General features: G+C 46.9%; 1 protein-coding gene across 1 annotated transcript; it reads left to right on the top strand.

Moving 5' to 3' along the window:
• The first annotated feature begins 2,981 nt into the window (after window positions 1-2,981).
• On the top strand, window positions 2,982-8,834 carry SLC35B2 (solute carrier family 35 member B2). The gene is made up of 3 exons (XM_089667913.1): window positions 2,982-3,285; window positions 4,891-5,048; window positions 7,610-8,834. The coding sequence occupies exons 1-3, from the start codon at window positions 2,997-2,999 to the stop codon at window positions 8,546-8,548; spliced, it is 1,386 nt and encodes a 461-aa protein (XP_089524039.1). The 5' UTR covers window positions 2,982-2,996; the 3' UTR covers window positions 8,549-8,834.
• Window positions 8,835-24,338: the final 15,504 nt, after the last annotated feature.

Genomic DNA, 24,338 nt, shown 5'->3' with positions numbered 1-24,338 from the left:
GAGGGACAGAGGGGGGATTGGGGTACAATAGTGGGACAGAGGGGGGATTGGGGTACAATAGTGGGACAGAGGGGGGATTGGGGTATAATAGGGAGACAGAGGGGGGATTGGGGTGTAATAGAGGAACAGAGGGGGGATTGGGGTAGAGTAGAGGAGCAGAGGGGGGATTGGGGTATAATAGAGAGGCAAAGGGGGGGGGGGGTATAGTAGAGGGACAGAGGGAGGATTGGGGTATAATAGAGATACAGAGGAGGGACTGGGGTATAGTATAGGGACAGAGGGGGGACTGGGGTGTAATAGAGGAACAGATGGGGATTGGGGTATAGTAGAGGACCAGAGGGGGGCGTGATCACTCTGGGGGGGAGGGGAGAAGGTTGTTTTGTCATGGAGGAAGTGGAGTCAGTGGCCACACTGGGAGTTGTAGTGGATGTCCTGTAGTCAGTGGCCATGCTGGGAATTTTAGTGGTTGTTCTTTAGTCAGTGGCCACACTGGGGGTTGTAGTGGATGTTCTGTAGTCAGTGGCCACGCTGGGAGTTGTAGTGGATGTCCTGTAGTCAGTGGCCATGCTGGGAATTTTAGTGGTTGTTCTTTAGTCAGTGGCCACACTGGGGGTTGTAGTGGATGTCCTGTAGTCAGTGGCCACACTGGGGGTTGTAGTGGATGTTCTGTAGTCAGTGGCCACGCTGGGAGTTGTAGTGGATGTCCTGTAGTCAGTGGCCATGCTGGGGGTTGTAGTGGATGTTCTGTAGTCAGTGGCCACACTGGGGGTTGTAGTGGATGTCCTGTAGTCAGTGGCCACACTGGGGGTTGCAGTGGATGTTCTGTAGTCAGTGGCCACACTGGGGGTTGTAGTGGATGTCCTGTAGTCAGTGGCCACACTGGGAGTTGTAGTGGATGTCCTGTAGTCAGTGGCCACACTGGGGGTTGCAGTGGATGTTCTGTAGTCAGTGGCCACACTGGGGGTTGTAGTGGATGTCATGTAGTCAGTGGCCACACTGGGGGTTGTAGTGGATGTCCTGTAGTCAGTGGCCATGCTGGGAATTTTAGTGGATGTTCTTTAGTCCGTGGCCACACTGGGGGTTGTAGTGGATGTTCTGTAGTGTGTGCCGTGTGAGGCCACGTCTCAGGTGTGTAGGATTCATGGAACTTCCGTGACCCGCAGATGTTTCTGTTTATATTGTCTTTTTACAGTTTGTATAATGGGAAGATCAGAGGAAAGGTCGTTGCAGACGGACACACCCAGTGTTAACCTGTTCATTCCCTGTCCGCCCGATTCCCCTTCCCTGTATTCTGTTTTTTTCTGTGGAACACTTGAATCCTGATCAGTGACCTCGGCTGTGGAAGACATTAATTCAGGTTAATTTGGGGGGTAAAATACGAACGCTTGTTTAAAAAAAAAAAAAAAAAAATACTTTTGCAGGCCGGCTGTATCTAACAATATGTGTAAATCAAAGGAGACTGTCCTCTGTACATATGTAGTGAGCGCAGAATGTTGTTTATTACAATGTATCCATGAATGAAGCCTGCAGACAGCTCCATTCACATAGGCGCACAGAGCGGGCCAGCCTGCCCCACAGGATCACAGCCAATGGGGGGGGGCGATGGCTCTCTATACAAGTTACAATTTTTGTACAATAAACTTTCGATTTACCAGAACTATGTAATATGAAGACCTACCTGAACTATCCAATGGGCCACCGATCATGTGACAGCCAATCACAGTGGTCACGCGACCGTCCAGTCTTCCCTGCCCCCGTGTTCAGAACTTTTTTAAAGGGACGCCGGGTTAGGCAGGAAGGGGTTAAGCTGACATACATGTGTGACGGTTTGTAGCATCATAGAGGCGCTTCAATCACCAGATTCCAGATAACGTCTTATCATTCAGGGTCCAACCGCTGTGCTCAGGCAGTCAGCGCCATGCATTGGCTGTGAACCCGAACATCACGGCGTGCCGCTCGCTCCTAGTAATGTAAGCAGGCGTTATTTTTAATACTTTTATTATTTTCATGCTATGTTCCATCTCAATGCTGCTACTCTCCTGCAGCCTATTTGCAGCTCCTTCCTTTATGGCATTTCTCAGGATTGGTTTCCTGATGGTGACAACGGTGGACCCTGTCTGTGTTGAATCTTGTAGTCTCCCATTAGCAGCCTGTGGTGATAAAATGTTCTGTAGTCAGTGGCCATGCTGGGAGTTGTATTGGAAGTTCTGTAGTCAGTGGCCATGCTGGGAGTTGTATTGGAAGTTCTGTAGTCAGTGGCCATGCTGGGAGTTGTAGTGGATGTTATGTAGTCAATGGCCATGCTGGGAGTCGTAGTGGATGTTCTGTAGTGAGTGGCCATGCTGGGAGTTGTTGTGGATGTTCTATAGTCAGTGGCCATGCTGGGAGTCGTAGTGGATGTTCTGTAGTCAGTGGCCATGCTGGGAGTCATAGTGGATGTTCTGTAGTCAGTGGCCATGCTGGGAGTTGTAGTGGATGTTCTATAGTCAGTGGCCATGCTGGGAGTTGTAGTGGATGTTATGTAGTCAGCGGCCATGCTCGGAGTCGTAGTGGATGTTCTGTAGTCGGTGGCCATGCTGGGAGTCGTAGTGGATGTTCTGTAGTCAGTGGCCATGCTGGGAGTCGTAGTGGATGTTCTGTAGTCAGTGGCCATGCTGGGAGTTGTAGTGGATGTTCTGTAGTCAGTGGCCATGCTGGGAGTTTTAGTGGATGTCCTGTAGTCAGTGGCCATGCTGGGAGTTGTAGTGGATGTTCTGTAGTCAGTGGCCATGCTGGGAGTCGTAGTGAATGTTCTGTAGTCAGTGGCCATGCTGGGAGTTGTAGTGGATGTTCTGTAGTTAGTGGCCATTCTGGGAGTTGTAGTGGATGTTCAACAGCCAGTGGAAACGTTGGACGTTGTAGTGGATGTACGGCAATCAGTGGCTACGTTGGACATTGTAGTGGATGTCGTGCAGTCAGTGGTCACACTGGGAGTTGTAGTGGATGTTCTGTAGTCGATGGCAATTCTGGGAGTTGTAGTTCTGTGTTTGGTGTGGCAGTTGGGTGACAGTAGGTCTGATTATAACACATTGCTCTCTCTCTCTCTCTGCAGGTCTCTGCTGCTTTTTCTGGTCCTCCTCTTGGGGGTCTCAGCAGAAGATCCCCCCCCTGCCATCTCCACCCAGGACTCATGGGGGGAGTTCTGGATGGTACGTTTCTTTTTAAATATCGCCGGGTATGGGACAGTACTGATACCAGGATATATACTCATACAGTACTTCAAACGCAACAACTACCTGGAGACCGGTAAGTGCGCGTCACACGTGTCTCATGCTCCATCCCTCTTTCAGTGTATTCTCTGTTCTTTGTATCTCTATACATTCTTTTTGTCTGTCACCATTATTGTTGTGTTTCTCTTCAGTGGATGAGGAGACGTTCTTGTTCTATCTTTCTGTGTCTGGTGTGCATTCAGTATAGGAGTCCTGATGCAGAGACATTTTCTGTGTCCTCTGCTTATAAACAATGCTTTGTCATTGTAGTGGCTTTCTCCAGAACAATGGTAGCAGGTCGGGACTCCAAGTCAGCTGGCTTTTGGGGTCCCCAGGGTTTAGAGGTGACATTTCTCCTATGGGTTTTTTTTTTTTTTTTGTTGGAACTGGCTGTTTTATAGGTCTCAGAATAAAGAGAGAAAGACAGACAGCAGGGGTCCTGGTATGGGAAGAGATGGACAGTTGGAGTCCTGGAGTCCCAGTATGAAGAGAGTTGGACAGCTGCAGTCCCATTATGAAGAGAGATTAATAGCTGGGGTCCCGGTATGAAGAGTTTTTGAGAGCTATAATCTCAGTATGGAGAAAGATGGATAGTTGAGGTCCCAGTTCGGAAAGAATGGACAGTTAGGGTCCCGGTATGGGAAGAGATGGACATTGGGAGTCCAAGTATGAAAAAAGATGGACAGCAGGAGTCCTGGTATGAAGAGAGTTGGGCAGCTGTGGTTCCAGAATAGAGAAAGATTAGACAGTTGGAGTCCCAGTATGGACCAAATGGACACTTAAGAGTCACAGAATGGAGAGAGATGGACAGCTGGGGTCCTAGTATGAAGAGAGGTGCACAGTCAGGGTCAGTATGAAGAGAGTAAGAGAGCTGCAACCACAGTTTGGAGAAAGATGGACAGCGGGGGTCCCAGTTTGGAAAGAAATGGACATTTAGATTCACAGTTTGGAGGGACACAGACAGATGGGGTCCTAGTATGGAAAAAAATGGACTGTTTGGGTCACAGTTTGAAGAAAGATGAACAGTTGGGGTGCCAGTATAAGGAGTGTTGAAAAGTTGTGGTCCCAGTATGAGGAAAAATGGACAGTTAGGGTCACAGAATGAAGAGAGATGGACAGTTGAGGTCCACAGTATGGACCGAGGTGGACAGTTGGTGTCCCAGTTGAAGTCCCGGAGTCACAGTATGAAGAGAGTTGGACAGCTGTAGTCCTAGTATAGAGAGAGATTGATAGCTGGGGTACTAGTATGAAGAGAGCTGCGATCCCAGTATGGAGAAAGGTGGACAGTTAGGGTCCCAGTATGGAAAGAAATGGACATTTAGGGTTACAGAATGGAGAGAGATGGAAAGTTGGGGGTCACAGTATGGGGAAAGATTGACAATTGGGTTTTAAGTATGAAGTAAGAGGAACACTAGGGCCAACGCTTTTTCTGAAATGTTGCAGATTTTTATATTTATGGTAACTTGATGGAGAATATCCAGGAAGAATTATCAGTCATTTTATACCTGATATCTGTCTGTGTGTTCCTTACCTTTCACTTGATCATTATTTTCTATTTAAGAATATTGTGGCAGATTTCTTGGTATATTACATTTTGCTTAGTGTCACGCACTCCGACTCTTTTATTCCCTCTTCCTTGCAGGTCGAGGCATATGTTTTCCAGTAATAAAGTCCTGCGTGTTTGGCCATGAATCAAAGTCTTTGGCTCCTGATGAACCTTCATCTTCAGCCCGGGTAGACGGTGACCCTAGTACCACCCAGCAGGCTTTGAAACTCCTCTTCTGTGCGGCCGGACTCCAGGTGAGATGCAGAGACACTTGGGATGAGAACAGATGGGAGAGACCCGGGATGACAGTAGAAAGGAAAATCCTAGGATGAGAGTAGAAGACACCTAGGATGAGAGTAGAAGACACCTGGGATGAGAGTAGAAGACACCTGGGATGAGCGTAGAAGACACCTGGGATGAGCGTAGAAGACACCTGGGATGAGCGTAGAAGACACCTGGGATGAGAGTAGAAGACACCTGGGATGAGCGTAGAAGACACCTGGGATGAGCGTAGAAGACACCTGGGATGAGCGTAGAAGACACCTGGGATGAGCGTAGAAGACACCTGGGATGAGCGTAGAAGACACCTGGGATGAGCGTAGAAGACACCTGGGATGAGCGTAGAAGACACCTGGGATGAGAGTAGAAGACACCTGGGATTAGAGTAGAAGACACCTGGGATGAGAGTAGAAGACACCTGGGATGAGAGTAGAAGACACCTGGGATGAGAGTAGAAGACACCTGGGATGAGAGTAGAAGACACCTGGGATGAGAGTAGAAGACACCTGGGATGAGAGTAGAAGACACCTGGGATGAGAGTAGAAGACACCTGGGATGAGAGTAGAAGACACCTGGGATGAGAGTAGAAGACACCTGGGATGAGAATAGAAGACACCTGGGATGAGAGTAGAAGACACCTGGGATGAGAGTAGAAGGGAAGATACCTAGAACAAGAGAAGAAGGGAAACAGCTGAAATGAGAGTAGAAGGAGAAATACCTGGGATGAGAGTAGAAGGAGAAATACCTGGGATGAGAGTAGAAGGAGGACACCTGGAATACTAGTAGAAGGGAAACAGCTGAGATGAGAGTAGAAGGGGAAATACCTGGGATGAGAGTAGAAGGAGGACACCTGGAATACTAGTTGAAGGGAGACACCTGGAATACTAGTAGAAGGGAGATACCTGAGATGAGAGTAGAAGGGGAAATACCTGGGATGAGAGTAGAAGGGAGACACCTTGGACGAGAGTAGAAGGGAGACACCTTGGACGAGAGTAGATGTGGAGACACCTTGGACGAGAGTAGATGTGGAGACACCTGGGACGAGAGTAGATGGGGAGACACCTGGGACGAGAGTAGATGGGGAGACACCTGGGACGAGAGTAGATGGGGAGACACCTGGGACGAGAGTAGATGGGGAGACACCTGGGACGAGAGTAGATGGGGAGACACCTGGGACGAGAGTAGATGGGAAGACACCTGGGACGAGAGTAGATGGGAAGATACCTGGGTCGAGAGTAGATGGGAAGATACCTGGGTCGAGAGTAGATGGGAAGATACCTGGGACGAGAGTAGATGGGAAGATACCTGGGACGAGAGTAGATGGGAAGATACCTGGGACGAGAGTAGATGGGAAGATACCTGGGACGAGAGTAGATGGGGAGATACCGGGGTCGAGAGTTGAAGGGAGCCACCCAAGACGAGAGTAGAAATGAGTCACTCGAGACGAGAGTAGAAGGGAGCCACCCGAGACGAGAGTAGAAGGGAGCCACCCGAGACGAGAGTAGAAGGGAGCCACCCGAGACGAGAGTAGAAGGGAGCCACCCGAGACGAGAGTAGAAGGGAGCCACCCGAGACGAGAGTAGAAGGGAGCCACCCGAGACGAGAGTAGAAGGGAGCCACCCGGGATGAGAGTAGAATCAAGAGACCTAGGATGAGAATAGAATGGAGCCTCCTGGGATGAGAGTAGAAGGGAGCCTCCTGGGATGAGAGTAGAAGGGAGCCTCCTGGGATGAGAGTAGAAGGGAGCCTCCTGGGATGAGAGTAGAAGGGAGCCTCCTGGGATGAGAGTAGAAGGGAGCCTCCTGGGATGAGAGTAGAAGGGAGCCTCCTGGGATGAGAGTAGAAGGGAGCCTCCTGGGATGAGAGTAGAAGGGAGCCTCCTGGGATGAGAGTAGAAGGGAGCCTCCTGGGATGAGAGTAGAAGGGAGCCTCCTGGGATGAGAGTAGAAGGGAGAGACCTGGGATGAGAGTAGAAGGGAGAGACCTGGGATGAGAGTAGAAGGGAGAGACCTGGGATGAGAGTAGAAGGGAGAGACCTGGGATGAGAGTAGAAGGGAGAGACCTGGGATGAGAGTAGAAGGGAGAGACCTGGGATGAGAGTAGAAGGGAGAGACCTGGGATGAGAGTAGAAGGGAGAGACCTGGGATGAGAGTAGAAGGGAGAGACCTGGGACGAGAGTAGAAGGGAGCCACTCGGGACAAGAGCAGAAGGGGGAGACACCCGGGACGAGAGCAGAAGGGGGAGACACCCGGGACGAGAGCAGAAGGGGGAGACACCCGGGGCGAGAGCAGAAGGGGGAGACACCCTGGGCGAGAGCAGAAGGGGGAGACACCCTGGGCGAGAGCAGAAGGGGGAGACACCCTGGGCGACAGCAGAAGGGGGAGACACCCTGGGCGAGAGCAGAAGGGGGAGACACCCGGGGCGAGAGCAGAAGGGGGAGACAGCCGGGGCGAGAGCAGAAGGGGGGGACACCCGGGATGAGAGCAGAAGGTATAACTGAAAGATATCTTGGTAATCTGTGTTTTTCTCCTCTCAGATCTCCTATCTGACATGGGGTGTCCTGCAGGAGCGTGTTATGACCCGTACCTACACTGGCTCAGAACCCGGCAGCCCCGGAGAAAAGTTCAGAGACTCTCAATTCTTAGTGTTCATGAATAGGATCTTGGCCCTGACCGTGGCTGGAATCTACTGCGCCCTCACCAAACAGCCTCGTCATGGTGCGCCCATGTACAAATACTCATTTGCCTCTTTGTCCAACATCCTCAGCAGCTGGTGTCAGTACGAAGCTCTCAAGTTCATCAGTTTCCCCACCCAAGTCCTGGCTAAAGCCTCCAAGGTCATCCCCGTCATGTTGATGGGAAAGCTAGTCTCCCACAAGAGTTACGAGTATTGGGAGTATTTCACCGCTGTCCTCATCTCCATTGGGGTCAGCATGTTCCTGCTGTCCAACGGGGGAGATTCTCGTCCTTCCGGGGTCACCACTTTCTCCGGAGTGGTCATTTTAAGCGGCTACATCGTGTTCGACAGCTTCACGTCCAACTGGCAGGACTCTCTTTTCAAATACAAGATGTCTTCCGTTCAGATGATGTTCGGGGTCACCCTCTTCTCCTGCCTCTTCACCGTCTTCTCTCTGCTGGAGCAAGGTGGCCTTCAGGAGGCCATCCGCTTCATGACTCGCCACCCAGACTTCGCCTTCCACGCCGCCCTCCTCTCCGTCTGTTCGGCTTTCGGCCAGCTTTTCATCTTCTACACCATCAACAAGTTTGGGGCGGCCGTGTTCACCATCATTATGACTTTACGCCAGGCCCTGGCGATTCTCTTGTCGTGTTTGCTGTACGGTCACCCGGTCACGCCGATTGGCTCGGTGGGAGTGGCGGTGGTTTTCCTGGCCTTATTCCTTCGTGTCTACGCCCGAAGCCGGATGAAGAGGAAGGGGAGGAAGGCGGCTGATATTGTGGCGGTGCAGAAGGTGTAAAGCGCCTTTACGTCGTGACTGGCTCCGCCCTGCGACTTATTACCGACCTATTGGAAGGGTCCTTGTCTCCTGGACTGATGGGGAAGTTTAAAGCTGGCTGCTGCACTGGCTTTAATTGGCACACCATGGTGGAGATAACCTGAACTCTGTGTCCAACCATCTACCGCAGACCAAACTTTTCTGCAAGTGCAGAGCGAACGAAGTATTTGTGAGTTTTAGTTTGTTTTTTTTTGTTTTTTTTATTTTACTTTAGAAGCAATCAGAATTATTAAATGGTACATTTACATTGTCGTCTGATGTATTATTTATACTACCCAGGGGCGGACTGACCATTTGGAAACTCAAGCACTGCCCGAGGGCCCGGGGTCAGTAGGGGGCCCCATGAGATGCCCCTGGTACCTTTTTCATAGGCGTTTTTGAGTTTGGGCAAGGACACAGGGGCCCCATGATCCCCTATTGGCCGGGGGCCCCATGAGTTGTCAGTCCGCCCTTGATACTACCTTAACATTTCTGTCTATTCCCTTAACCACCTCCTTTCCAGCCGTTGTATATAAACAGCCTCCCCGCACCCTGCTTGTGCACACTCCCTGGGAGCGCACAGCACCGCGATTCGGTGCCCGCTGTGTCCTCTGGACACAGTGGAACACCGATCGTTGGACGGGACCTCTGTGCGAGGTCCCGATCATGTGATCACTGATTGGCCAATCAGTGATCACATGCAGAGTAGTAAGCAAGATGTCCCTTCTGACATCATTGCTTACTACGTGTGAAATCTGTGAATGATCGCAGAGATCACATGGTACAGGGCTATTCACAACAAGCTTGTACCATGTGACAAGCTGTGACCAATCACAGCTCACACAGTATTTCTCAATGGCTGCAAGAAAGGAGGAGAAATGATTGCTTTTACAGCCTTTATGGGTGTAAAAGCAATCAGTGTAAAAAAAAAAAAAAAAAAATCATCACCCCCCAAAAGTAGTACATGGTGACACTGTACTGCTAGGGTGACAGTATGTAAAAAAAAAAAATAATAAAATAAAAATGTAAAAAAAAGTTTAAAAATTATAATTTTTGGTTATAAACTAATTTGGGTCATTTTTTTTTTTTTTTACTAAAAAAGATGAGGTTAAGATTTATGATGAAATATTAATTATTTGCAAAATTTTATAAGAAAAACACTTTTTCTTTCAACATTTTTGGACTTTTTCATTTACATAGCAAAAAAAATAAAAATCCCAGCGGTGAATAAATACCACCAAAATAAAGCTTTATCTGTCTCAAAAAAATGCTAAAAAATTCATAAGGGTACAGTGTTGCATGACCGCGCAATTGTCATTCAAAATGTGATAGCGCTGAAAGCTGAAAATTGGACAGGAAGGGGGTGAAAGTGTCCGGACTGGAAGGGGGGGAAAGTGTCCGGACTGGAAGGGGGGGAAAGTGTCAGGACTGGAAGGGGGTGAAAGTGTCCGGACTGCAAGGGGGGGAAAGTGTCCGGACTGGAAGGGGGGGAAAGTGTCCGGATTGGAAGGGGGTGAAAGTGTCCAGACTGGAAGGGGGGAAAGTGTCCGGACTGGAAGGGGGGGAAAGTGTCCGGACTGCAAGGGGGGGAAAGTGTCCGGACTGGAAGGGGGTGAAAGTGTCCGGACTGGAAGGGGGTGAAAGTGTCCGGACTGGAAGGGGGGGGAAAGTGTCCGGACTGGAAGGGGGGGAAAGTGTCCGGACTGGAAGGGGGTGAAAGTGTCCGGACTGGAAGGGGGGGGAAAGTGTCCGGACTGGAAGGGGGGGGGAAAGTGTCCGGACTGGAAGGGGGGGGAAAGTGTCCGGACTGGAAGGGGGTGAAAGTGTCCGGACTGGAAGGGGGGGAAAGTGTCCGGACTGGAAGGGGGTGAAAGTGTCCGGACTGGAAGTATTTAAAGTGCCTGTATTGCCAAAACTTGAATCCCCTGTGTGTCACCAGTTGGGGAGATTTCCTCTCACTTCCTGTCCCATAAACCCAACAGGAAATGTGAGAAAATTTCTACAAAGTTAAGGGAATTCCCCTCTCAGCTGCCACTAAGATAGGTGTCCCCGTTGGAAGATTTTGCCTCTGTTCCTGTCCTGCATTTCCCATCACTCTCTATGTTCACCAGGACAAATAGAGAAGGAGAATCTCCCCAGCAGGGAACAGATAGCAAGACAAACATGACAGGGTTCTAACTAGTGGTGCACCAAAATGAAAATTCTGGGAACGAAACCACCGAAAATTCAGGATGCACTTGGCTGAAAACTGAAACAGTTTAGAAAAAAAAAATCTAATGTGGCTGGCATCTTTGCATTGAAGTCAATGGGATGTGATTTTGCATTTAAGTCAATGGGACGCGATTTTGCATTGAATTCTATGGGACTCGATTTTGCATTGAAATCAATGGGATGCGATTGTGCATTGAAGTCTGTGGGACGCGATTTTGCATTGAATTCTATGGGACTTTGCATTGAATTCTATGGGACTCGATTTTGCATTGAACTCTATGGGACGCGATTGTGCATTGAATTCTATGGGACGCGATTTTGCATTGAATTCTAGGGGACGCAGTTTTGCATTGAATTCTAGGGGACGCGATTTTGCATTGAATTCTAGGGGACGCGATTTTGCATTGAAGTCGATGGGACGCGATTGTGCATTGAAGTCGGTAGGACGCGATTTTGCATTTAAGTCAATGGGACGCGATTTTGCATTGAATTCTATGGGACTCGATTTTGTATTGAATTCTATGGGACTCGATTTTGCATTGAAATCAATGGGATGCGATTGTGCATTGAAGTCTGTGGGACGCGATTTTGCATTGAATTCTATGGGACGCTATTGTGCATTGAAGTCTATGGGACGCAATTGTGCATTGAAGTTGATGGGATGGTTTTTTTTTTTTCCATCTACCTCCCGCTGACCTCGAGATTGTGGGCCATCCATCGGTGGGCGATGTCAGGCTCGGAACATCCATGTCTGTACGCAGTTTTGAATTACGATCAAGTTGCACGGTCCTAATAAATCTGCCGTATGTCATTCATCTCTTGGCCTCCATGACACTCTTGCACCTGGAACGGCGCTCCTTGCTGATCTTTGTAGTACTTTTCCATTTAGTTCATGTGTTATCCGTGAGCTGCCTTCCCTGTGGTGTTAACCCCTCCCCCTCCAGAGGATTCCCTCCCCCTTTCTGACCAGGCTATTTTTTGCGTTACAGCACTGTTACTTTATTTGACAATTGCGCGGTCATGCAACCCTGTAGCCAAATTAAATTTATGTCCTTTTTTCCTCACAAATAGTGCTTTCTTTCGGTGATATTTGATCGCCTGTGCGGGTTTTTTTCTGTTGCGCTATAAATTTTAAAAAAAACCGACAATTTTGAGAAAAAAAACTATATTTTTGACTTTTTGTTATAAAACACGGCCAGTAAAAAAAACTTAAAAAATCAAATTTCGTCATAAATTTAGGCCAAAAGGCATTCTTGCTAAAAAAAAAAAAAAAAAATCCCAATACGTGTAAATTGGTTTACGTGACAGTTATAGCGTCTACAAATGGCGGTATAGATTCTGGAAATTATTTTTTTTGTACTAATAATGGCGGCAATCAAGTGACTTCTAGCGGGACTGCGGCGGACATTCTGACACGGGGGGGGGGGACTGGCTTGGTGTCACTGACATCCCCAGTGACACCAATACAATGATCAGTGCTAATAAAAAGCACTGACACTGTGCTAATGGCACTGGGCAGGAAGGGGTTAACATGAGGGCGATCCAAAAAAAGACAGACAATTTTGAGAAAAAAAAACAATATTTTGGACTTTTTGTTATTAAACACGTCCAGTAAAAATTTTTTTAAAATCAAATCTTGTCATAAATTTAGGCCAAAATGTATTCTTTTCCGTGTCTTTGCTAAAAAAAAAAAATCCCAATATGTGTAAATTACTTGGTTTTTGTGAAGTTATAGCATCTACAAATGGCGGTATATATACTGGAATTTTTTTTTTTTGTACCAATAATGGCGGCGATCAGCGACTTATAGCGGGACTGCGGCGGGCATTCTGACACCGGGGGGGAACTGTTTTTTTTTTTTTTTTTTTTTTTACTATCAATGGCGGCGATGAGCGACTTACAGCGGGACTGTGACGGGCATTCTGACACAGGGGGGGGGGGGAACTGACTTGGTGTCACTGACATCTCCAGTGACACCAATACAGTGATCAGGGCTAATAAAAAGCACTGACACTGTACTAATGGCACTGGGCAGGAAGGGGTTAATGTGAGGGCTGATCAAAGGGTTAACTGTGTGCTGGGAGTGTTTTACTAGGGGACGGGGGTGTGCTTGACTGTAAGCACACTGATCAGGATGGCTGTGCTGTGCAATGTGCTCGAGCTGACAGGGAGGAAGATGGTTTGTAAACAAAACCATCTTCCTTCCCGTCAGAGATGCTTGCTAATCACTGGACACTGGCGGTAATCAATGGCAGTGGGCAGGAAGGGGTTAACATGAGGGGCGATCAATGGGTTAACTGTGTGCTGTTTCACAATGGGATGTGGGCTTCACTGTAAGCACACTGCTTTGTATGGCTCTGCTATGCAGAGCCTTACAAAGCAGTGTGCAGGAGCTGACAGGGGAGAGATCTGTATAGTTTACAAACGAGTCTCTCCCCCGTTGGAGATACTCAGTGATCACCAGGTGCCTGCGAATAATCACCGGACGGGACCCGGGTGCCTGCGAATAATCACCGGACGGGACCCGGGTGCCTGCGAATAATCACCGGACGGGACCCGGGTGCCGGCGAATAATCACCGGACGGGACCCGGGTGCCTGCGAATAATCACCGGACGGGACCCGGGTGCCTGCGAATAATCACCAAACGGGACCCGGGTGCCTGCGAATAATCACCGGACGGGACCCGGGTGCCTGCGAATAATCACCGGACGGGACCCGGGTGCCTGCGAATAATCACCAAACGGGACCCGGGTGCCTGCGAATAATCACCGGACGGGATGCAGGTGCCTGCGAATAATCACCGGACGGGATGCAGGTGCCTGCGAATAATCACCGGATGGGATGCAGGTGCCTGCGAATAATCACCGGACGGGACCCAGTGATTGATGGCAGAAGCTGCGAATGGTGGTGCGGTTTGGGGTGGCGTGCATGTCCCCCCCCTACCCACAACTGCAAAATTGTGTATATATACGTGATTTTGCGCACCCTTGCTGCCCTGTTGCAGTATTTCTGCTGTAGGGCGGCACTGAACTGGTTAAACATTCGTATTCCAGGGACGTCTGAGCGCCCAGTTTCTGTGTTTTTCGTGATGACGGTTGAGCAATCCTTGCTGTGACCAACATCAGCAGCGCTGCCAGGATGCAGGCTTCCCACGCTCCGCTCCCATGCGTCTTCCCTCCAACCACGGATTGTACGCCGGGAACGCTCTACAATTCAATGTTATAAATCTTCAGAGCAAAACAATTCTACTTGAAGGACACAATCGATTTTCAGGGAAGGAATAAAGAACGCAGATTAGATCTTGGCAGTTGGAAATCATTTGGCCTCGTGCACACAGAGCGTGCAAAACCACAGCTGGTAGAGGCCATACATGGGTGGAAATTCAGACTTAAGAATAATCGGACGATTTTCGCTCTGTTAGTGGGGTCAATGGCACCGGACGATTTTCGTGGTTCCTCCCCTTTTCAGTGAGCGTTGCAAAATTTGTGAAAAACGACCGATTTTCGACTCGATGGTCAAATCGTACGATCGTTTTTCCGAAAAGAATATGCGCCATGAGCCGTGACCTGGAAGGAACAGAAGTGTCACCTGTTATATGGGGTGAACTTTATGACTTGGCTGGCCGATTTTCAAAATCATCGATGGCGCCATTGGATGACCAAGCGAACCTTTTTTAATTTTCGGATGAAAAATTGTTCGGAATTATCCACATTAGTCTATGGGGGAGATTTAAGCGGGCCATACACTGGTCGAATTCCAAAAGAATTTTCCTTTCAAAAATCTTTTCTAAGAATTTTCGTTCAAATTTTGCACCATTAATGGGTCGCAGAATGGACGATTTTTCATGTGACTGTCGAATTTGAGTGATGGGGCATGTTGGAAATTTTTTGAACAACGAACGAATTTCGAATTAATGATGGGACAATCGTGCAAGAAATATAAAGCCGTGACCTGGAAAGAAAAGAAAATTCTTGGCCACGAAAATTCTTTTCTGTAGCAACATGAGAAATTGAAGGCTCGGTTGGTTGAATTATGGAATCAATGGTGGTGCCATCGGATTACAAAACGCACAAAATTTCCAATTCTCTAAAGAAAATTTGTTCAGAATTCGACTCGTGTATGGCCTGCATTATAGTCCTCATGCACACTTCACGTTTGTACAGCGGCTGTTGTTGGCTTTTGAAGTTTTTTTACTTTTTTTTTTCTACAGCCAGTAAACCCCCCAGCATGTTCTCCTTGTGTCCATCCCCGGCATGTTCTCCTATGTGTCCATCCCCGGCATGTTATCCTGTGTGTCCATCCCCGGCATGTTCTCCTATGTGTCCATCCCCGGCATGTTCTCCTATGTGTCCATCCCCGGCATGTTATCCTATGTGTCCATCCCTGGCATGTTATCCTATGTGTCCATCCCCGGCATGTTATCCTATGTGTCCATCCCTGGCATGTTATCCTATGTGTCCATCCCCGGCATGTTATCCTATGTGTCCATCCCCAGCATGTTATCCTATGTGTCCATCCCCGGCATGTTCTCCTATGTGTCCATCCCCGGCATGTTATCCTATGTGTCCATCCCCGGCATGTTCTCCTATGTGTCCATCCCCGGCATGTTCTCCTATGTGTCCATCTCCGGCATGTTCTCCTATGTGTCCATCCCCGGCATGTTCTCCTATGTGTCCATCCCCGGCATGTTCTCCTATGTGTCCATCCCCGGCATGTTCTCCTATGTGTCCATCCCCGGCATGTTCTCCTATGTGTCCATCCCCGGCATGTTCTCCTGTGTGTCCATCCCCGGCATGTTCTCCTGTGTGTCCATCCCCGGCATGTTCTCCTGTGTGTCCATCCCCGGCATGTTCTCCTGTGTGTCCATCCCCGGCATGTTCTCCTGTGTGTCCATCCCCGGCACGTTCTCCTATGTGTCCATCCCCGGCATGTTCTCCTGTGTGTCCATCCCCGGCATGTTCTCCTATGTGTCCATCCCCGGCATGTTATCCTATGTGTCCATACAAACATGGAATCAGCGTTTTTTAGCTGGGAAAAAAAACCCGGGACTAGTGGGTTTCTAGAGGAGTTTTTTAGCTGTAAAAATGTAACAAAACACGGTAAAAAGCTGCAAAACAGCATTTTTGGATGTTTTTTTTAGTCAAAAAAATGCTAAAACCCGCAAACGTGGGAAAAATCCGCAAAACAAAGCTAATGCAAAAACACAAAAAAGCCTGAAAAACTCACGTTTTTAATGTGAGTTGACACAGCTAACGTTACCTTTTTATCAAAACGTCCCGTGTGTGTGAGACTAATGCAGGCCATAGACGGGTCAAAAATCGTCCGTTTAAAAAAAAACAAAAAACGACAAATCGCTCGTTCGATCGGCCGATGTTACCACCAACGGTAAAAAAATTGGCCGATTTTCGTCTTGTCTATGGCTGGCATTTAACCCCATAATTACTTCTGTCCCTTGCAGAGACAGGGGAGCAATAGATAAGAAGAAGAAGAAGCAGAATTCCAGTCCGCTATTATATTTTACATGGAAAGTCTTGCGGTTGCAACAATGTATCCATTTGTATCCGAATAAAAACATCTGTATCCGAAATGGATACAAATGGATACATTGTTGCAACCGCAAGACTTTCCATGTAAAATATAATAGCGGACTGGAATTCTTCTTCTTCCTTTCTCCTCTTCCTTCTTCCTCCTTCTTCTTCTTCCTTCTTCCTCCTTCTTCTTCTTCTTACCTCTTCCTTCTTCTTGTTCTTCTTCCTTCTTTCTTCTTCTACTTTTTATTTTTCTTTTTCTTCTTCCAGGTCACGGCTCATGCGCAGATTTTTTTATCGGTAAAACAATCGGCCGATTTGCCCATCATTGCCGGAGAAAATCGGCCGATCGTCAAAATCGGCTGCGAATTTTCCAACATGCCCGATAAAAAAAAATGCAAAAAGCCCGAAAAACGGCCGACCAATTAACCCACTAACGGTGCAAAAATCGGCCGTTTTTTTTTTTGCGAGCCGCAAAATCGCCCGATTTTCGACCCATCTATGGCTGGCATTACTAAAACTGGACCACTCAGAATCTGCACAGCAGCCAATCGGCTTCTAAAGTTGGCCATACATGAGCCAAATTCCAAACGTTTTCTTTCGAAAGTCTTTTCTAAGAATTTTCGTTCGAATTTCGCACCATTAGTGGGCCACAGAAACAGCCGACTTTTGTGCGACTGCCAAATTTAAGTGATCTGGTATGTTGGAAATTTTTTGAAAAATGAACGAATTTCTAATCGATGGGAGATTCATGCGAGAAATATAATGGAAAGAGAAACAAGAGTGAGCTGTGAGCTGGAAAGAAAAGAAAATTCTTGGCCACAAAATTCTTTTTTACAGCAACATGGAAAATTGAAGGCTTGGTTGATCGAATTTCTAAATCAATGGTGGTGCCATCGGATTACAAAACACAAATTTTCTAAAGAAATTTTGTACAGAATTTGACCCATGAATGGCCTACCTACTTCAGCTTGTTCAATTAACCCCCCTGGTGGTATTCCCGAGTGTAGCTCGGGGTAAAGTTTCAGCACCACAAGCGGTAACCCCCCCCGAGCTACACTCAGGAATACACTGCAGCGTTGCTCCGGGATCTCTTCTGCACTTACCTTGTCCTGCGCTCCCGCGATGTCCCCCCTGCAGTGTCCCCAGCAATGTCCTCCAGCCGATGCCGGCATCTGTCTTCCGGGTTCCGTTCCCTGCGACGTCGGGACGTACGGGGGATGGAACTGGCGGGAAATTCAAAAATGTGAAAAAGTGACATTCACTAAATACACTAAAATCACATAGTATAACATTCCTGTATCAAACCATTTCACATACATTGTGTCCCGAGTGCTTTGTCCGGCGCCCTGCCTGCATTTTTACTGTTCTTTCTGCCTGGAAACTGAGAAACGTCCATGGCGTCCAAAAAGCGTCCCTTTAGGTCAGACGCGGTTTTAGACCGGCTAGAGAACAGCGATAGTAAATCAGAACCACTTGCAGAATTGAGTGATAATGATTGGTGGGGGAAATTCCTCATCAGACACTGAAAACGATTCTGCGACTTTGCTCAGCGATGTGCGAACTTGGCGCTCTATTTCACATTTCAGTGTTTTTGGTTTGATTATATTATTGAATTAAATTTATTATTATTTATGATTATTTATTATATTATAATTTATGATTTTGTGTTTCAAGTTTTATCCTCCCCGGGATGTTTACTAGACTCTTGTCCGGACAGATTTCAGTGAGTTATTCCTAAAAATTACAGGCCTACAATAAAAAAAATACACATTTCCATGCAAAAAAATGTACCGCTTTGAGCACAGAAATATGGACATAATCAGACCGCTAGGGAGGTTTAGCTTTGGCAGTAAAACCTGGAAGCTGATTGGTTGCTATGCAGAGCTGCACCAGATTCTGCACTCTCCGGTTTTAGTAAATAACCCCCGCAGTGTCCTCGCACACATAGGAGTTTACAGAAAAACAATCACTTTTCAAGAGAGGAGTGTTTTAAAGGAAAAAAAAAAAAAGCTAGAAGTCCCGAAACGCATCTAGATGCTAGGCATGTTTGGTGATTGAACGTTCATTCATTTCAAAGGCCTAAACACGTCAAAACGCATGATATGGGAAAGGACGCCGCTCTAACCGCACGTGGAATCGTGTATAAAGATGGCCTCAGCCGTCGCAACGGCCATACCCTGTGACGCGTTTCACCCCGCCCATCGGGGCTTGATCACTGAGGACTCCTCTGTGATCAAGCCACGGTGGGTGGGGTGAAATGCGTCAGTAGTGTTAGTTTAAGAATAGCCTACGAGTACGTGGCCCTCAAACAGCGAATGTGACCATGAAAATGTGAGAGAGCAGTCACTGTCTGTAGCATCCTCTTAATAGTCATTGAGAGCAGTCAGTTTATATTGCAGTGCCCCTATATATGAGAACAGTCAGTTTATATTGCAGTGCCCCTATATATGAGAGCAGACAGTTTATATTGCAGTGACCCTATATATGAGAGCAGTCTGTTTATATTGCAGTGCCCCTATATATGAGAGCAGTCAGTTTATATTGCAGTGACCCTACATATGAGAGCAGTCAGTTTATATTGAGGTGCCCCTATATATGAGAGCAGTCGGTTTATATTGCGGTGACCCTACATATGAGAGCAGTCGGTTTATATTGCGGTGCCCCTATATATGAGAGCGGTCGGTTTATATTGCGGTGCCCCTATATATGAGAGCGGTCGGTTTATATTGCGGTGCCCCTATATATGAGAGCAGTCAGTTTATATTGCCGTGACCCTATATATGAGAGCAGTCAGTTTATATTGCAGTGCCCCTATATATGAGAGCAGTCAGTTTATATTGCAGTGCCCCTATATATGAGAGCAGTCAGTTTATATTGCAGTGCCCCTATATATGAGAGCAGTCAGTTTATATTGCAGTGCCCCTATATATGAGAGCAGTCAGTTTATATTGCAGTGCCCCTATATATGAGAGCAGTCAGTGTACCTTAAGTGTTGAGTAATGAAGTCCCCATGCAATGTCCACTAACAGTACCTTCTCCCTAAGCTCTTCAGGACACTCTTCATAGCAGACTTCGCCAAAGATGCCCCATGATTTTTCTAGAGATGTTCCATATAGAAAGCCATCTTCCCAATTTCTCTAGAGGTTCCCTATACAGGTACCTATCATTCCAATTTTTAGAGATGCTCCGTACAGTTAGCCAACTTACCGATTTCTCTAGAGGTTCTCTAAACAGGTAGCCAGCTTCCTAATTTCTAGAGATGCTCCATACAAGTAGCCATTTCCCCAATTTCTCCAGAGATGCTCCATACAGGTAGCCAACTTCTCGACATCTCCAGAGATGCTCCATGCCAGTAGCCACCTTCCCGACATCTCCAGAGATGCTCCATACAGGTAACCATCTTCCCGACATCTCCAGAGATGCTCCATACAGGTAACCATCTTCCCGACATCTCCAGAGATGCTCCATGCAGGTAGCCACCTTCCCGACATCTCCAGAGATGCTCCATGCAGGTAACCATCTTCCCGATAAGTAAAATAAGTATTGAACACGTCACCGTTTTTCTCTGTAAATATATTTCTAAAGATGCTATTGACATGATATTTTCCCCACATGTCAGTATCAACCTGTGCAATCCATACATACAAAGAAACCAAAACAAATGAATTTAGAAATTTAGTTATGTGTAATAAAATGGAATGACACAGGGAAAAAGTATTGAATACATGATGAAAGGGAGGTGCAAAAAGGCCTGGAAAGCCAAGACACCAGCTGAAATCTATCAGTAATTAGCAATCCTGTCCCCTGCCAGTGAAAATTAATATCAGCTGGTTCAGTATTAACTGATGGCCTATAAAAAGGTGACTCATTACCAAGGGGTCACACAAGAAACATCTCATGATGGGTAAAAGCAAAGAGCTCTCTCAAGACTTTTGCAACCTTATTGTTGCAAAACATACTGATGGCATTGGTTACAGAAGGATTTCTAAACTTCTGAATGTTCTAGTGAGCACTGTTGAGGCCATAATCCGGAAGTGGAAAGAACATCATTTCACCATAAACTGGCCATGACCAGGCAATCCTCGCAAGATTTCTGACAGAAGAGTGAAAAGAATTATCAGAAGAGTTGTCTAAGAGCCAAAGACCACATGTGAAGAGCTTCAGAAAGACCTGGAATTAGCCGGTACAATTGTTTCATAGAAAACAATAAGTAATGCACTCAGCCCCCATGGCCTGTAGGCACGTCATCACGCAAGACTCCATTGCTGAAGAAAATGCATGCTGAAGCTCGTTTAAAGTTTGCTGCACATTTAGAGAAACATGTTAAATACTGGAAGAATATTGTCTGGTCAGATTAAGTCAAAATTAATCTCTTTGGAAGCCATAGTACACACCATGTTTGGAGGTCAAATGGCACTGCACATCACCCCACAAACACCATACTGACTGTGAAGCATGGAGGTGGGAACATCATTGGGTGGGGTTGTTTTTCAGCATACGGTACTGGAATACTTCATTTCATTGAAGGAAGGATGAATGGAAAAATGTACCAAGACATTCTTGATAAAAATCTGCTGCCATCTACCAGGATGATGAAGATGAAACGAGGAAGGATATTTCAGCAAGACAATGATCCCAAACACAAAGCCGAAGAAACTCTCAATTGGTTTCAAAGAAAGAAAATAAAGCTGCTAGAATGGCCCAGCCAATCACCTGACTGGAATCCAATAGAAAATCTATGGAAAGAACTAAAGATCAGAGTTCATAGAAGAGGCCCCCGGAACCTTCAAGATTTGAGGACTGTGTGGAAGAACGGGCCAAAATCACACCCGAGCAACGCATGTGACTTGTTTCTCCATACAGGAGGCGTCTTGAAGTTGTCATTACCAACAAAGGATTTTGTATGAAGTGTTAAATAAGTTTCAGTTAGCGTGTTCTTTGTATGTATGGATTGCACAGGTTGTTACCGACGTACGGAAAATTTCATGTCAATCGCACCTTTAGAAATACACTGCTCAAAAAAATTAAATGAACACTTTGAAAACGCATCAGATTTGAGATCTGATGGGTTTTCAAAGTGTTCCTCTAATTTCTTTATGGGGAGAAATCTGCTGGATCTCTATACTGATATGGACTTGGTAATGTATGAGGAACGTAAGGATGTCCCATCGTTTGATGGAAATGAAAATGATCGATCTACAGAGGACTGAATTCAAAGACACCCCGAAAATCAAAGTGAAAAAATGATGCAGCAGACTCGTCCATTTGGCTGAAATTTAATTGCAGCAACTCAGAATGGTCCTCAGTAGTCTGTGTGGCCCCCATGTGCTTGTATGCGTGCCTGACAATGTCGGGGGAGGCTCCTAATGAGACCACGGATGGTGTCCTGGGGGATTTCCTCCCAGATCTGGACCAGGGCATCACTGAGCTCCTGGACAGTCTGAGTTGCAACCTGGCGGCGTCGGATGGACCGAAACATGACATCCCAGAGGGGTTCTTTTGGATTTAGGTCAGGCGAGCGTGGGGGCCATTCAATGGTATCAATTCCTTCATCCTCCAGGAACTGCCTGCATACTCTCCCCACATGAGACCAGGCATTGTCGTGCACCAGGAGGATCCCAGGACCCACCGCACCTGCGTAGGGTCTGACAATGGGTCCAAGGATTTCATCCCGATACCTAATAGAAGTCAGGGTGCCATTGTCTAGCCTGTAGAGGTCTGTGCGTCCCTCCATGGATATTCCTCCCCAGACCATCATTGACTTACCACCAAGATGGTCATGCTGAACCATGTTACAGGCAGCAGAACGTTCTCCACGGTTTCTCCAGACCCTTTCACGTCTGTCACATGTGCTCAGGGGGAACCTGCTCTCTTCTGTGAAAAGCACAGGGTGTCAGTGGTGAACCTGCCAATTCTGGTGTTCAATGGCAAATGCCAATCCAGCTCTATGGTGCTGGGCAGTGAGCACAGGGCCCACTAGAGGACATCAGGCCCTCAGACCACCCTCATGAAGTCTGTTTCTGTTTGGTCAGAGACATTCACACTAGTGGCCTGCTGGAGGATATTTTGTAGGGCTCTGGCAGGGCTCATCCTTTTCCTCCTTGCACAAAGGAGCAGATACCGGTCCTGCTGATGGGTTAAGGACCTTCTACGGCCCTGTCCAGCTCTCCTAGAGAAACTGCCTGTCTCCTGGAATCTCCTCCATGCTCTTGAGACTGTGCTGGGAGACACAGCAAACCTTCTGGCAATGGTACGTATTGATGTGCCATCCTGGAGGAGTTGGACTGCCTGTGCAACCTCTGTAGGGTCCAGGTATGGCCTCATGCTACCAGTAGTGACACTGACCCGAGCCAAATGCAAAACTAGTGAAAAACAGTCAGAAAAAAATGAGTAGGGAAATAAATGTCAGTGGCCTCCACCTGGAGTTTCATTGACTTGATGTTAGATTCTTATTAAAAAGTCTTCCTTTCATTTTTTTTGAGCAGTGTATATTTACTGAGAAAAATGATGATGTGTTCAATACCTATTTTACCTGCTGTAGGTAGCTATCTTCCCAGTTTTTCTAGAGATGCTTCATATAAGTAGCCATCGTTCTGATTCTTGATCAGCTCACAACTGGGTCAAATCCCTCAGTGATTGGCCAGGGTAGACAAATCAATTACCTAGCTATATTAATCCTGTATAACAAAAATATTTGTGGAGAAACCCAATGAACATAGAAAACATAAACAAAGCTCGGGATGGTTACAGCTAAACACTAAATTTGACTAGGGACACACAAGCTTAAAGTGGAACCAAGCTTTCAATACTCACCTCTTCTCCCACATTGTGATGTTCACGAGATCCTTTTCCAGAGCCAACATCTTCTGGTTTCTTCCAGGTTTAGGATTTAGATGGACCAGGTTGATATAACTCCTACACTTTGGGCTTCCTTTATCCTGGCACCAACGTGTGCCAAGAACATACATCAAGCTGCACATGTACTTTTCAGTGTACATGCTAAAGTATCTTGTGTGGAGGAAGATAAGAAGCCATTATTACAGAAAAGACAAAAGGGTTGATTTATTAAAGACAAATAGACTGTGCACTTTTAATGTGCAGTTACACTCTGCAAGAGCAGTTGCTCCAGGGCTTGGTAAATGAGCAGAAGCTCTGCTGACTTCCATCATCCAATCATGTGCAAACAAAAATGCTGTTTTTGTCATTTTCTGTTCATGTGATTGGGTATTCATTGTCTCATCAAGATGTTCAGTTTACAAATATGAGTGGCCTTTGGACACCTGACCATCACTTACAGTTGCAAGAAAAAGTATGTGAACCCCTTGGGATTACGTGGAGGTTTGCATGAATTGGGCATAAAATGTGCTCTGAAAGTCATCTAAGTCACAACAATAGAAGAACACAGTCTGCTGAACATAATACTACACAAACATTAGATGTTGCCATGGTTTAATTGCACATAACATGTAAACATTCACAGTGCAGGGAGGAAAAATTATGTGAGGCCCTAGCTTAATGACTTCTCCCAGAGCTAATTGGAGCCAGGAGTGAGCCAAACTTGACTCCAATCAGTGTGATGATATTGGATGTGTTGCTGACAGCTGTCCTGCCCTTAAAAAACACACACCTGTTTTGGGTTTACTGGTTTCAAGAAGCACTGTCTGATGTGAACCATGCCTTGCAGAAAAAAGCTCTAAGAAGACCTACGATCAAGAATTGTTGACTTGCATGAAGCTGGAAAGGGTTACAAAAGTATCTCCTTGAGCCTTGATGTTCATGTGTCCACGGTAAGACAGACTGTCTACAAATGGAGAAAGTTTAGCACTGTTGCTACTCTCCCTAGGCGTGGTCGTCCTGTAAAAATGACTGCAAGAGCACAGCGCAGAATGCTGCATGAGGTAAAGAAGAATCCCAGAGTGTCAGCTAAAGACCTACAGAAATCTCTGGCACATGCTAACATTTTTGTTGACACATCTACAATAAGGAAAACATTAAACAAGAATGGAGTACATGGGAGGACACCACGGAG

The sequence above is a fragment of the Staurois parvus genome, unplaced genomic scaffold, assembly GCF_062004578.1.
Source record: "Staurois parvus isolate SC_StPar_1 unplaced genomic scaffold, SC_StPar_1.0 ptg003664l, whole genome shotgun sequence".
NCBI classification, from domain to species: domain Eukaryota; kingdom Metazoa; phylum Chordata; class Amphibia; order Anura; family Ranidae; genus Staurois; species Staurois parvus.
Note: the sequence above shows the minus strand (reverse complement) of the source record. Positions and strands in the feature narration are given on the sequence as shown.